Raw genomic sequence first — 12,457 nt, forward strand, 5'->3', positions numbered from 1 at the left:
GTACCATAGCTTGGATTATCCTCTCAATGGTGTTCACATCGATGTCCAGGGTGTCTTTCTGCGTGATGGCGTAGTTGTTGCGGTACAGCTCGTGGGGCAGGTTAGCGATCTCCCGCAGTCCCTGCTCGTAGACGTTCTCGCTGGGGGCCACTGCGAAGAGCTTGATCCCCACATCTCGTGCCCTCTCAGCCTGCACCTTCATCCCCCCACAGGGGCTGCCAGTGACATGGCCATCAGTGATCACTACTGCAAAGTTCACACCCGAGGCCATCTGGGTCTGGATCTGCTCTGTCATGTTGGAGATAGCGCAGTCCGTGAAGGTGCCCCGGCCAAGGTAGTTAATAGCGGACAGCCTGGGGAGGTATATGTCTTTGCTGCTCGTTAAAGGGCTGTAAATTTCCACCACATCCGAGTAATGAAGTCCACCAAACTGCCAAGTGATGTAGACTTGGTTCTGGTAGAGCTCATTCTCCAGTTTATCAATGAACACAGGGATGAACCGCTTTATTTGATCCACAAGGCTCTGGATAGGCACAGTCTGCAGAGCAACACTCTCCGAGGTGTCAATGATGAAGTACACATTGATGGGGCAGTTCCTCTTTTCTGCATGGAGACAATTATTCAGACCACGTCAGAGCACATCATGCACCGCTGCACCCCTTCACTGTCCCCCAGAAACCTGGACTGAGAAGCGTATATAGACAGCACATAGAGAACAGACCATAGAGTTGTGAAGAGAGCAAACCACAGCACGAGGCACAAGGTTCATCTTCCTGCGAGGGTGTTGCAGCTCTTACTAATGAGGACTTTTTTCAACCTGGGTTGGAGGAAATGAGGAAACTGAGGACTAAGTGCCAGGTTTGAACAAAGAAGAGCAAGGGTATGACTTTTGCTCTCCTGCGCTAAATGAATGCCCTGCCTGCCAGGCTGCTGGTTGCTCTCTGATTTATAACCATTTTCAAAAAGATTGTACCCAAGTGCGATACTGGAAAAAGCACAAGTCCCACTTAGCTCTAGCAGTAGCATCTGTGTTTGGGTCAGATGACTCTCCAGTGCCCAGGACTTCAAAACCCTAAGATCTGCTCTCTATGAATCAATCTTGAAAATCTTGCCCTTTTTTGGAAAAGTCAGGCTGGACATGTAAATCACCTCCTCCAGATTGCAACTGAAAAGGCCTGAAAATGTTAAATTCAAAATGGACTGTTCTCTGACATCAGATACAGAGCTGAGCTCTGGCAACTGACTGGTATTTATTACTGCATCAGCTGGGAGAAGCCATCACTGGCAGACCCCAGCTCTTCACTTTCTACCTCTCTGCACTCCAATGCAAACCCAGAAATGGGAGTTTCGGTGGAGGGTGGTGGTCCCTACTGACGGATCGCTACCCCAGGGCACTGCCCAGGAGTACAAAGGGGCAGGAGAGGTGTAACGTGCCACTGTCAGTTCCTTGTAAGCAGGCTCTACAACTGAGCATGGCCATTGCTTTTGGTGAAATTGGTGCCCACAAAGAAGAGAGACACCCAAATTATCTGGTTAATTAATACCTGCACAGGAAGTAGGACTGACTCCAGGATCCCCATCAAACTGAGCATGGAGAGGAACTAGAGCCACACAAAGGAGAGTGGAAAAAAAGGCTTCTCGGAACATCTCAGCAGTTCCTCTGGATGTTTAGATGCCTGTGGGAAAGCACAAGTTACATGTTAAGCACGATATACAACCTCTTATCTCTGCTGGGAAGATACAAAGCCAGCCAATGCTCCTTGTAAACCCCGTGTGTGAAAAACATGACCTCTCCATCACCATGATGCATTACTAGGCCACTAATGTAGATTTTTGTATTGACTTGAAAGCTAAGCAGTTAAAATGTTTACTTTGTTGGAGTATGGACAAATGATTTAAAAGTGCTTTATCTTCTCTGTCAGTCTGAAGGGACGGATCAGGTGGTGGAGCTATTGACAGTGCATCAGGATCTTCTGATTTCATGGTTTCTCTCCAGGTGTGTGTTTGTCCACTCCATGACCACATTGACTCCATCACCCCTGATCAACGCAGGTGTAAGCATCCATGCTCCTTTCTTCGCCTGCTTGGACAGACCACCAGTGAAGGCGTGTAGCAGGTCCTTTCCACCTCCAACTTGCCATGTGGGTGTGGTGACGCCTGCGTATACCGAAAAGGTACAAAACCCCTTGCTTAATAGCACTGCCTTGTAGGCTGCACAACCCATGGAGTGAAAGGATGAATAAACAAGCACCTGAAGAAAGGCATATCTTTAGAATTCAACCCATCACTGGGCCTCCGACACCCAACTGCACATGAGGGTATATTTTGTGTGGGGTTATGATAACTTAAGCAGCAGGAGAATTAGAGATCTAGTCTGAAAGGTTCTTGGGAACGCATGTGTAAGTGTTAAGAGGAACCCAGGCTTTGAAAGGATATCCACAGGCAAAATCCCAAGCGACACTTATCAACAGCAAAGAATATGGAAGAAGAGGCAATGCTCGCCTTTATGTCTAGAGGACAATCGCACTAACCAGCATGGCCCCTTGGTGGCACACAGCCCAGTAGTAGCATAGACACTTTTCTGCCTGGCGGTCAGCACAACACAAACGGAACAGGAGCATGTGTGATCGTTGTTAGGAAAAGAAGGCCTGAGTCCAGGCCAGAAAGAGAGCTTCTTCCTTAAATGTCTTTTTTTGAGTAGCTTTTGGAAGAGTCCAAGGCTTGAACGGACACTGAGAGTGCATTTGGCTGCATTGGCAGTACAGGGGGAGGACAAGTTAGTAATGCAGCTGAGCTGCCACCTTAGTTGCATGAGAAATGGCATCACCTGAAGAATACAGACAGCTCAGGTCCCCCTGCATCTCTCTAGAGACCTCTCTCCACGTGGTCACCAGCTATTCCCCGGTGCAACATGTCCCGTTCCAGTTTACACTGCAGGCTGCAGTGCATCACAGGGTTCTGCAAACTGGTTTATGCTGGAAAGGGTTGTTCCTATCAGTACTGCCGATATCCTTACAACAGTGACAGCCTTCCTCCTTACTAAGGCTTATGCATATGACACAAGCCTGTGGGGGCCAGTGCTCAGGCTGGATTTTAGATAGGGGAAGGAGAAACCCTCATGCTCTTTGGAGATCTCCTGGGGGAAGGCAACAAGATGTACAGAGATCCGAAAGCTTCGGGAAAACCAACTTGAGGTGCTTCACAGGCATGGCTCAGCAAAGCCTTCTGACATCGAGGGCCTCTCACATGCCTCCAGCTCAGCAACCAAATATCTCTACCAAGTATTTAATGGGTTGTTTTCCCCCACTCCAGCTCAGAGAGGCTGCACAGCTGTTTGCAAAGAGACCTGACTGTGGCCTCATGAAGTCCCTGCATAGGTAGGTATGGCTCAATTTTCATTGCGCTGCAGAGAACAGAAGAGGTACCATAAGGATAAAATGCTTAACTTTAACGCTGAAGGGGTATTTTAGTTAAGAACAAGACTTCCTCCCTCTAGCCTTATTACAGGCTTCCCTCATCTTGTTTGCCCTCCACAAAGCAGAGCTGCAGGAGATCCTGATCCCTGGTAGGACACAACAGCTTTTGTGCCTTCAGACAGCACCATTTTAGAGCCAGTCTTTCATGAAGGCTGAGGAAGCTGGAGACATCAGCTTTTGGAGAGGCTGGGAGCACTGTAGGCTTTGGCCAAGTGTTTGACTCACAGATGACCGCCTCCTGAGTTTCACTACCTCCCTCCCTCCCTCCCTCCCTCCTGCCATGTGCGCGTAGGTGGGAAAGGCGCCGTGCAGAAGAGCTGCTCTCCAGGCAGAGCTGCGAGGAGCAGTTAAACTGCATGGGCAACCAGGGCCAGCTCGGGCACAGGACTGCCCCTTCCCGCAGCCCGCGGGGCTTTGGACTGGATCAGCGAGGCACCGTGGACTTTGCCTCTACACGGGCAGAAAGGCGAGGCAGAGAAGTGACAGCACTAGACACACTTCACTTCTTTGTGGTCCTGTTGCACACAGTCTCCTTTATTTCACTCTGTCACAAGCACTCCGTCTCCCTCAGAGGAGAGGGATCTCTGTCCCTCGAGCTACATTAGCCTTCTGCTATACCAGCATCCCACCTGGTCATTAACAGTGAATGGACACATGGGGTCAGGCCCCTCTCCCCACCTAAGGGGTCTCCAAGGCTGGGGTGGGCGACGGTGCCTGTTTTGTCACCCTCAGAGCACTACCAGCTGTTGAGATTCTCTCTCAAATCTCATAACGTTTGATGTTTTCCTTAAAGCTCCACCTCCTGCTGTGAAACTCTCAAATGGAAATCTCAGATTTCACCAGCAAAAGGGTATATTTCAGACTAATGTATTTTTTGGATGTTGAAGACAATTTTTGAATGCTGACAGTCCAGAAAACTAATGGAAAGAGTGAATTGGGAGCTGACTCATTACGTTTGAATACTTGGGTCTGCCCATCCTGTCCTCCCTTAACCTTTCTCTCTCTATAAGAGCAGGACCATGATATTATAGGAACAAGGCCTTACAAGGATTTCTCTTGAAATTTCCTTCTCTCAATATTTATATTGTTGGGTGATGCATCTCTTTCCCCATGAGATGAACACAAAGAAAAAAAAAAATAGGGAATCTTGAGCAGTGGTTTTGGGTGCTCTGAATAGATTTTGAGGGCACTGCTTTGCACCATCCTCCCTGCATTAGGGTCTATGCTCCCACCTAATGCCTCAGGTGCTCAGGAAAAAAATGCATGGTCTTCTCTGCTGCTCCCACACTCAGATCCCAGGTGACCTGGCTGTTACCCACATAATTGCAACAGTATATGGAGTTATCTACACAGAGCCCTGCAAAAATGGTGGTCTTGCAGGGGGACCTGCGTTCTCTGCTTGTGGGTACCTCTTCCCACCCTAAGCAACTGAACTAAATGTAATATTAAGGCGAACAAGTGACTTACTTGCAATGACTCTTTCAAATGTGCAAATTACAGCTGGCTTATTTGCACTCACACATCTGCTTATCAGATAGATCAGATTTTAACGCACTAGAAAGGTCACCTCATGTTCCTGGCCAGGCAGAGCCATGGTCTGTCTTATCCCACACACTGATATTTCTGAAGTTCCTCTTGGTGCACTGTATATTTCTCCTTCAATACCACAACACCTATTATAGCTGAGCAAATTGTTCACAAGTTCACAAAAATTCAGGTGCTCTGCTCTCTAAGCTAACTCTGCCTGCAAGGAGCTTATTTAAGGCCACAAAAATTGCATTACTCTCAAGAAAGGAGAATTATGCTAGCTATGTCGTACGCAGAATAAAGTTTGAAACCGCACTGCTGCTCTGACATGGACCCAGTCCCAACTTTTTTCATGGCCGTGTCCTGCGGGCAGTGTCTGTGGTGCCCTCCGCTTGTGCAGGCAGCATTTTACTCCACTAAAATGTTTGCTAAATAAAATTTGGAACAAAAAGCTGTTATAAATGCACCTCCTCTTCCTCGTTTGCGTGCCTACGCTCTGCACATCGCATGCAGAAGGAATTTCAGTGGTTGTTGCAGCCACCACCCAAACCTGCCCTGCAGTTTTAGTCCCTGGGCACACCACCCAGGGGAAGGTTTCCCAAAAGCTGCAGGGAACCCACCTCTTCTCCAGCTCTCCTACTGCAACTATCCCAGGACTTCAGCCAGGGAAAGCCCAGGCCGCAGGAAGGCTGCAGGGAGCAGCTCCCGCCCGCTGCTCCGGCCGCAGGATGGTGGCTGCCCCCCCCGGGGGGTTGCCACAGCCCCCTGGAGCTTTGGCTCTGGCAGCCAAAAACCTCCATTTTACAGCACTCATGCAGATCCCCGCCACCAAAAAAATAGCTGACCCGAGGAGGCAAGTGCAACAAGCTCGCAGGCATTTCCAAACCTGCTGTTACCCCCCCAAAATAGAGGAGCTTGTGCTGCTGCTGACGCTCAGCGTAACTAGGAGACATGAATCCCAGGTTAGTCTAATCCATTATCTCCTGAAATTCCGAAAATCGAAGAGGAATCGTGCGGCAGATCAGGCGCTCTGCTGCACAGCGGCAGCGGAGAACCGAGCTGCTGCTGCCATTGCGTTGGTGTAGCTGGTGAACTCAACTCAGTTGCCCCAGGGAAGAGTTCGGTCCAACAGGTCCCACACAGGGAATTTTCCAGACCTCTGGCCCTGGCAGATGAGAGACCGTGGCTCACACTGCCCGCACCTGGGAAAAACTCTTGGAAAAAGGCCCGAACTAGCCAAAAGCTGAAAGCAATGGAAAAATATATATTCTCTTATAGCAGGTACTGTCTAAAGACGATGTGCCTGAAGCGAGCAGCTGGCCGGAGGGCCCGTGAGCAGCGGCAGCGGCTGCGCAGCCCACGGGGCACAGGCCGGGATTTCAGAGGCTGGCCCTTCTATTCCCAGCTGGAGAACCGTCAGCGAACAGCCGCACGACGGCTGTACGAGGAGAGGAAAACTCTGCCTACCTGGAAAAGGAGGTCATCAAAATTTCCTCCAGGAAGGCTCCGAAACGTCAGGAAAAAGGCTTTGTGGGGTGGCTTGTATCAGGAAAGCTCCTGCATCCCCAGCTGGAAGGGCGAGCTCCCTGGCTCGGGGTGCTCGGGCTGTGTGCGGAGCAGCGGCCGGGAGCAGCAGAGGCGTCTCCAGCCCAGTTCCTCTGTTCCCTGGAACTGCCCTCTATATTCCTCCTCCTTCAACATCAGGCAGAACCTCATTTGTAGTAGCTCCAGACATCCACGGAGAGTCACTGTGGGTCTACCCACACCTCGGGACGGCCTCCTCCCACCCGCTCCCCTCCCAGGGCAGACGCTGGGCTGGGGAGAGGTTGTCATCCTTGGAGCTGAAGGCATTTTTGTTTTAAACAAGTTGGAAGAAGTCTCATTTTTCCGTGATGAGAGGCCCCTTTTCGTGGTTGGCATTGCTGCCCCACATATTTATACCATCAAATAGTGTTCCTCTTTCTGCACCCCTCTCCGTCCTTCTCCTCTTCCCATCCTAGTAACGTGTCCTGAGTGGAACAAATAAAACAAGAACATTTCAAAAAAAAGCAACTTGCATCTTAGCCTTTGCAAATATCCAACTCTTGCTCAGAGTCATCCAAGTCTGAGTGTTACCTCTTTCTATTGATTCATTTCTGGGTTGTGTTTTTCTGTTCTTGTTGGGTTGGGGGTTTTGGGGGGTTGGGTTTTTTTTATTATTTTTAATTTCACGGGCAATTTTTAGCTCTGCTAAATGAAAAATAGGGGCTAATATTCCAACAAAATATGGAGAACAACAATGACTTTCAGAAACATGGCTTGTTATCCCTTGAGCTATGACTTTCTGTCTCCAAAGTTTTGTGTAAACGGACAGTGTGAAGGGACCAGAATCAGGCCACAGCTGCCAGACAAGATAATCACAATGGGGAAACCCAATTTAACTGTCATTTCATTCTACTGACTCCCAAGTAGTGACAAAAGCAAAGGATTTGTCTCAAGAGGTCTCAGAGTAAGCTGTTAACCCACCGGTCCTGATCTACAAGAACACGTTGCTCAGGCTGTTTGTGTTTGCGAAAAACATCTGAATTACTAGGTGGAAATAATAAACCCAATTCTGTGTAGCTGCTAGTGCTTGAAAAGTTACATTCATGGAGTATCTTGTCTGTCAGCATCTTCACCAGGAGTCCTCTGGTGGACTTGGCAGTGTTAGGTCTATGGCTGGACTCTATGACCTTAAAGGTCTTTTCCAACCTAGACAATTCTATGATTCTGTGATACTCAAGCAGCACCTGTAGGAACCACAGCCATAAGTAAGAATTTTACATGCCCGTTTCCCTGTTCATCTCAAAGCCCCATGACAGAAGCAGGACTCATCCTGGAGCAAGGGGACACTGAGGAATAAGCATACCTGAGAAACAAAAGACTAACTTGGTCTTTCTCACCTACCTAGGCATCCATTTTCATGACATTTATAGGAATATTATCTTCACACCTCTGTCATAGATGGTCACATCTGGCGAGTTCATTTCTTATGTTGAGGTGGTCTGATACACAGGCACACTGAAGTGGTAGTATGTCTTGTTTACATAGAAATTCAGACAAAATAACCTCAAAACAAGGTGCTGCTTTTTTTCTGGATTTGTTGGGCTTTTTTACAATCTTCTTTTATAACTGGTGGCCTTAAAGGCCTGAGCTAGTTCTCTGTAATTGAGTTTTTGTTCTTGTGAATGGGATGAGAACATAGGAAGCTCTAGAGGAAAATGGGCATGGGGCAGGAACTTTTTGAGACAGTACCAAAATTTTATCTAGCATCTTCTTTCTTCTTTGTAATGGGAATCAAGATGGGCAAAGACATTTCTTTCTGTGTACAGTGATGTCTTTTATATGTAGTGCTTGCTATATATATATATATATATATATATATATATATATATATGGAGGTCTGTCCAGGTGAGGAATCACTCCCCTTCACTCGTGGGAGCCTCATTCACTACGTCTCTTTGGCTCCTCTTCCTAATCCTCAGATCAATTGCCTTCCTATCTTTTCTCCTTTCAGTGGAACTGCAGATCTCATGGAAAGATTTTTGCAGAGAATGGGCATGGACATGGATTAGTTGCTCATCCCTTAATCTGACCTGCATACTTTTATTGCTGCTCACAGAACACACTATACACTGGACAGATATTTAGTATTCAATTACATTTAAAATGGAGAGAGAGGAGATGGAGGAAGATGAAGAGTAGAAAGAAAGAAGGAAAAAAATGCTTGATTTTCTGCTCTCCTCTATGACTCTGTATTGAGTTTGAAGTAAGGCAGTCAGTGAGGCATGGATGGCTACTATTTCATTTACATCCCCCTGTAGACTTAAATGCAATTTATGGTATGTTTAATTGTTACTTTGTAAACTTTATGGCTGCTCCCTGTTTTCTTACATCTGAGTTGTAGCCCCCAATAAAATGCAACCTCCTATTTTTAAATCACATACATACCTATGAAACAGCTTCATGGGACTGCTGTGGTTCTCTGGAAAACAGCTACTGTAGTTTCTTTGCGTCTGTCTGCAATTGCATCCACCCTTCATGTGATTCTGAGATTATACAGTGGCCTCCAAGGGTCTTGTTTTCTAAATATGTGAAGAGAACCAAAATTGAGGCCAAGATTGTTAAGCACTTAGTGAAAACAATGAATGCTAGTTTTCAAATATTTGTAAGTATGTGGTTGATAATCTCAGCATTTTCACTGACGATGAACAGAAGGATGGATTTTACTCCCTTTTGTAGTTGCCATTTTCTGAAATTCTTCTTTCCTAACTCAATTTGTACAATGCATTTGTATTCTTCCCCTGCAACAGGCAAACTCCTGCTCCTCTGAGGGTCAGGGTTGTAATTCTGCTGTTTGCCTTGCTGACTTCTCTCAGCACCTTAAGTGCCACAGTCTTGTAGTCCCTGCAGACAAGGCTGCCTCCAGCCTTCTCAGTTTCAGCCAGTTCTTCCCTGTGTTTGAGTAGCAGGTCCAAAAATGCATCCCTAGTCAATTCATTCATCACCTCCATCACAAAATTGCCTTCAAACCATTCCAGAAACCTCTTGTGGTGGTCGTGCCCAGCCACATTGCTCTCCCAGCATAGCGAGGTGGTTAAATCCGCTCATGAGTACCCAGGCCTGTGGCTGTAAGGATTCCTCCAAGCATCTAAAGACAACTTCATCCACCTTCTCTTCTTCATCAGGTGGTCTGCAGCAGATGCCTGCTACATCACCTCTGTTGGTCCACCCTCCAATCCTCACCACCCTTTGTGCGGACATTGGGTGCAGGTGGCTCAGCTGGCTCTGAGGCAGGTCTTGCTCATCCTCACCAGTGCCCAGGAGAAGACATCTATTAAAGAAACAAAAGAAGAAAAAACATTTATTTTTCTAGATTAACCCAGGTCATGTACGTGAGCAACAGACCCCACTGTGTTTGACGTTCTTCAGTTGCAGTAAAATCAGACACAAAAGGGAATCTTTCTGAAGAAAAAAACAAATGTTCATTTGATACCAAATTGCAGCAGCATTTCCTGGGATTTAGGCCATTAAAGCCTATGGCTCCAGGATGTTTAGAGAGTCATCGTGAACACACAAGTGCAATCTGAGGCTTTGCATACTTTTTCCGATTTTAATATTCTGGTGTTAACTTTTAAGTCCCCTACACTATAGCAGTTCTTATTTACTTAGCACCCCCTTTTTATATACAACATTTGTGGGCTCGTAAATTATTGTTTCCTAACACATAAGGAAGTACTGTTTGGAGTTTCTAGAATTTTGTTTTAAACAGCCCCAAGGATTTCCCAACCTACAGCATTACTGAAGCCTTGCCAGATGCAGGCCCATGTCTGTGACCTTGTGTTTTTTCACTAGAGCTCCAGATCCTTAGAGGATGGTGACATCCCAGAGACTCTACGTTGTTTAGATACAGTAGTGGGAAAATGAGCAGCCAGAAATGGAGGTGGCGGGCCCCCATCTTCCAGCTGGTCCCACACTGCACAGACTCCAGAGGAGCTTACAGAGGCCACCCTTAATGCCACTAGTGGGGCATTAGCGTGATGCAGCTTGCTTTTGTTGGTGGGCTGAGGGCCCATTTCGGTTCTACTCTGCACAGCAGAGGTTTCATCATGAGAGATCACCCAAGGGAACAGCATGCTCCTGGCTCTCTGTCCCAGCTGCAGGTTACTCCTTGCCGAGGCTTTGCTCCCACAGCCAGCCGTGAGCCTGCTTCCCCACCATTTCTAATAATCCCCCTGAAGTGTCCGTTTAGACCTCACTAGTATGGAGACCCTTGCTCCAAGTTTTATTTCCCACAAGATCTCCCTTCCCAGGATCAGTTTGAGTACACTGGCTTGAAGAAATGACAGGGATGCTCCGGGGTTCCTGAGCCAAGCTACTCTTGCTGCACAATTTCTTTGGGTCTTTGAATTTTGCCCTTTTGAAATTGAGGCCATATTTACGAACTTGTTAATATTTTACCTTCAGTTGCTCAGTCCAGGCTTATTGTCTAGAGTCAGCTCTCCTACAGTGCCCTGATGGCTCACCACTTCTGGAGCTGTTCCCTCCTGTCAGAGAGAAAGCCCAGGGCTTCCAGCTGACCATTTCTGGGTCTCCTTGCCACCGTGCAGTGGGTAGAAGAGCCATCTCAGGCATTTCAATGCCAGGGGAAGTGAGGATGCCCGGGGCTCTCCCAGAGGTGTCAGGTAGCAGCAACACATTCGTGAACCCAGCAAGCAAAAAATGGGTGGACAGAGAGCAGAGAGAGTGGGGAAAGGACGGACTGAAACCCTGAATACTGAAACCCCAGAATACTTCCCCTTTTACCAGTTTCACAATCCTTGCTTTTTGATGCTTTCATCTCTTGCAGCACATATTTTCCACACAGCCAGTCAAGACGGTTGAGTCCCAGAACTTGTTGACTCATTGGGAAGAGCCTTTGCATAGTGAAGCAATTGCATTCCAGCTCCCTGGCAAGGCAGGACCTCAGAGAGGTGGCTGATGCCTCTGTGATCTGCAGTACATGCTGGATAATCCCGAGCCATCTTTGTGGAGATTTCAAACCATCTTTAGTTTCATAGCCCAGGGTAGGGAAAGAGTTAAGACACAGAGTTTGTGTCTTTGGGGCTTCGTGGTGAAGTACAGCGAGAGCAGAATGACCCAGCTGCATTTGTTTTATTTTCTTGTCACCGGAGAAACGAGAAGGAAAAACTTGCAGTGGTGTTTCCATGAAACTAAGAGAAAAAACCCACATAGTTTATAGAGGAAACCTCATTCCCCTCCCCAACCTTTTACCAGTGATGGTTCAAAAAATGTACATTTTTGAACTTAGTCACATCCCGCCCCACCCACTGTCCTTAACATCATGTACAGACCTAAGAAAGAGATTTCAGTTTCCTTTTTCTGCCGATGAACTTCTATCTAAACATTTGCTTTTTTCAGTGCTGGAGCCTGGAGGTACTGCCTCCCCATGAAATGACTACTCTGGCTAAGGTTACAAATAAAATATAGACTTTCTCTGTTAGATTTCAGCTAACTGTATGAATAATATTCCCTCAAGACATACTCATTATATTGAACCATAAATCTACTGGGGGACACTTTTGCAATGACTAAGGGGTATAAATAGAAAGGAAAGGAATTAATTAGTGCCTTATCCTGGGAAAAGAGGGGGCTGAAAGGGATCAGATAGGAAAAAAAGCCTTTCCTCTGGATGTGGGGGTACAGCAGTGTGGGCTGCTGGGCTGGGAGAAGGCTGGCCCCGGTTGGAGTGACATCCCTCAGGAGTCTGGTGGCCTGGCAAGGACACATTAGGGCTCAGCAATTAGGCTGATTTATTTGAAATGCTAATCATGTCTTTAATCCCAGCTTTGTCTCTCTGTAACCACACTGTTCTCCTGCCCTCGGGTCTTAAACAAATGTTTCCAACATCAGCCCTTGCATGGTCCTGAATCCTT

General features: G+C 47.2%; 1 protein-coding gene across 1 annotated transcript in view; it reads right to left on the reverse strand.

Annotated features, from left to right (window-relative positions):
* COL6A2 (collagen type VI alpha 2 chain) overlaps window positions 1–6,640 on the reverse strand; it is a 29,759-nt gene extending 23,119 nt beyond the window's left edge. The window contains exons 1-3 of the mRNA XM_059820306.1: window positions 6,471–6,640; window positions 1,545–1,676; window positions 5–603 (exon numbers count right to left, since the gene is read on the reverse strand). Coding sequence (XP_059676289.1) covers window positions 5–603; window positions 1,545–1,647 — 702 coding nt within the window. The 5' untranslated portion in view covers window positions 1,648–1,676; window positions 6,471–6,640. The remainder of the gene's footprint in view (window positions 1–4; window positions 604–1,544; window positions 1,677–6,470) is intronic.
* Window positions 6,641–12,457: the final 5,817 nt, after the last annotated feature.

This window comes from Gavia stellata, chromosome 8 (genome assembly GCF_030936135.1).
Source record: "Gavia stellata isolate bGavSte3 chromosome 8, bGavSte3.hap2, whole genome shotgun sequence".
NCBI lineage: Eukaryota > Metazoa > Chordata > Aves > Gaviiformes > Gaviidae > Gavia > Gavia stellata.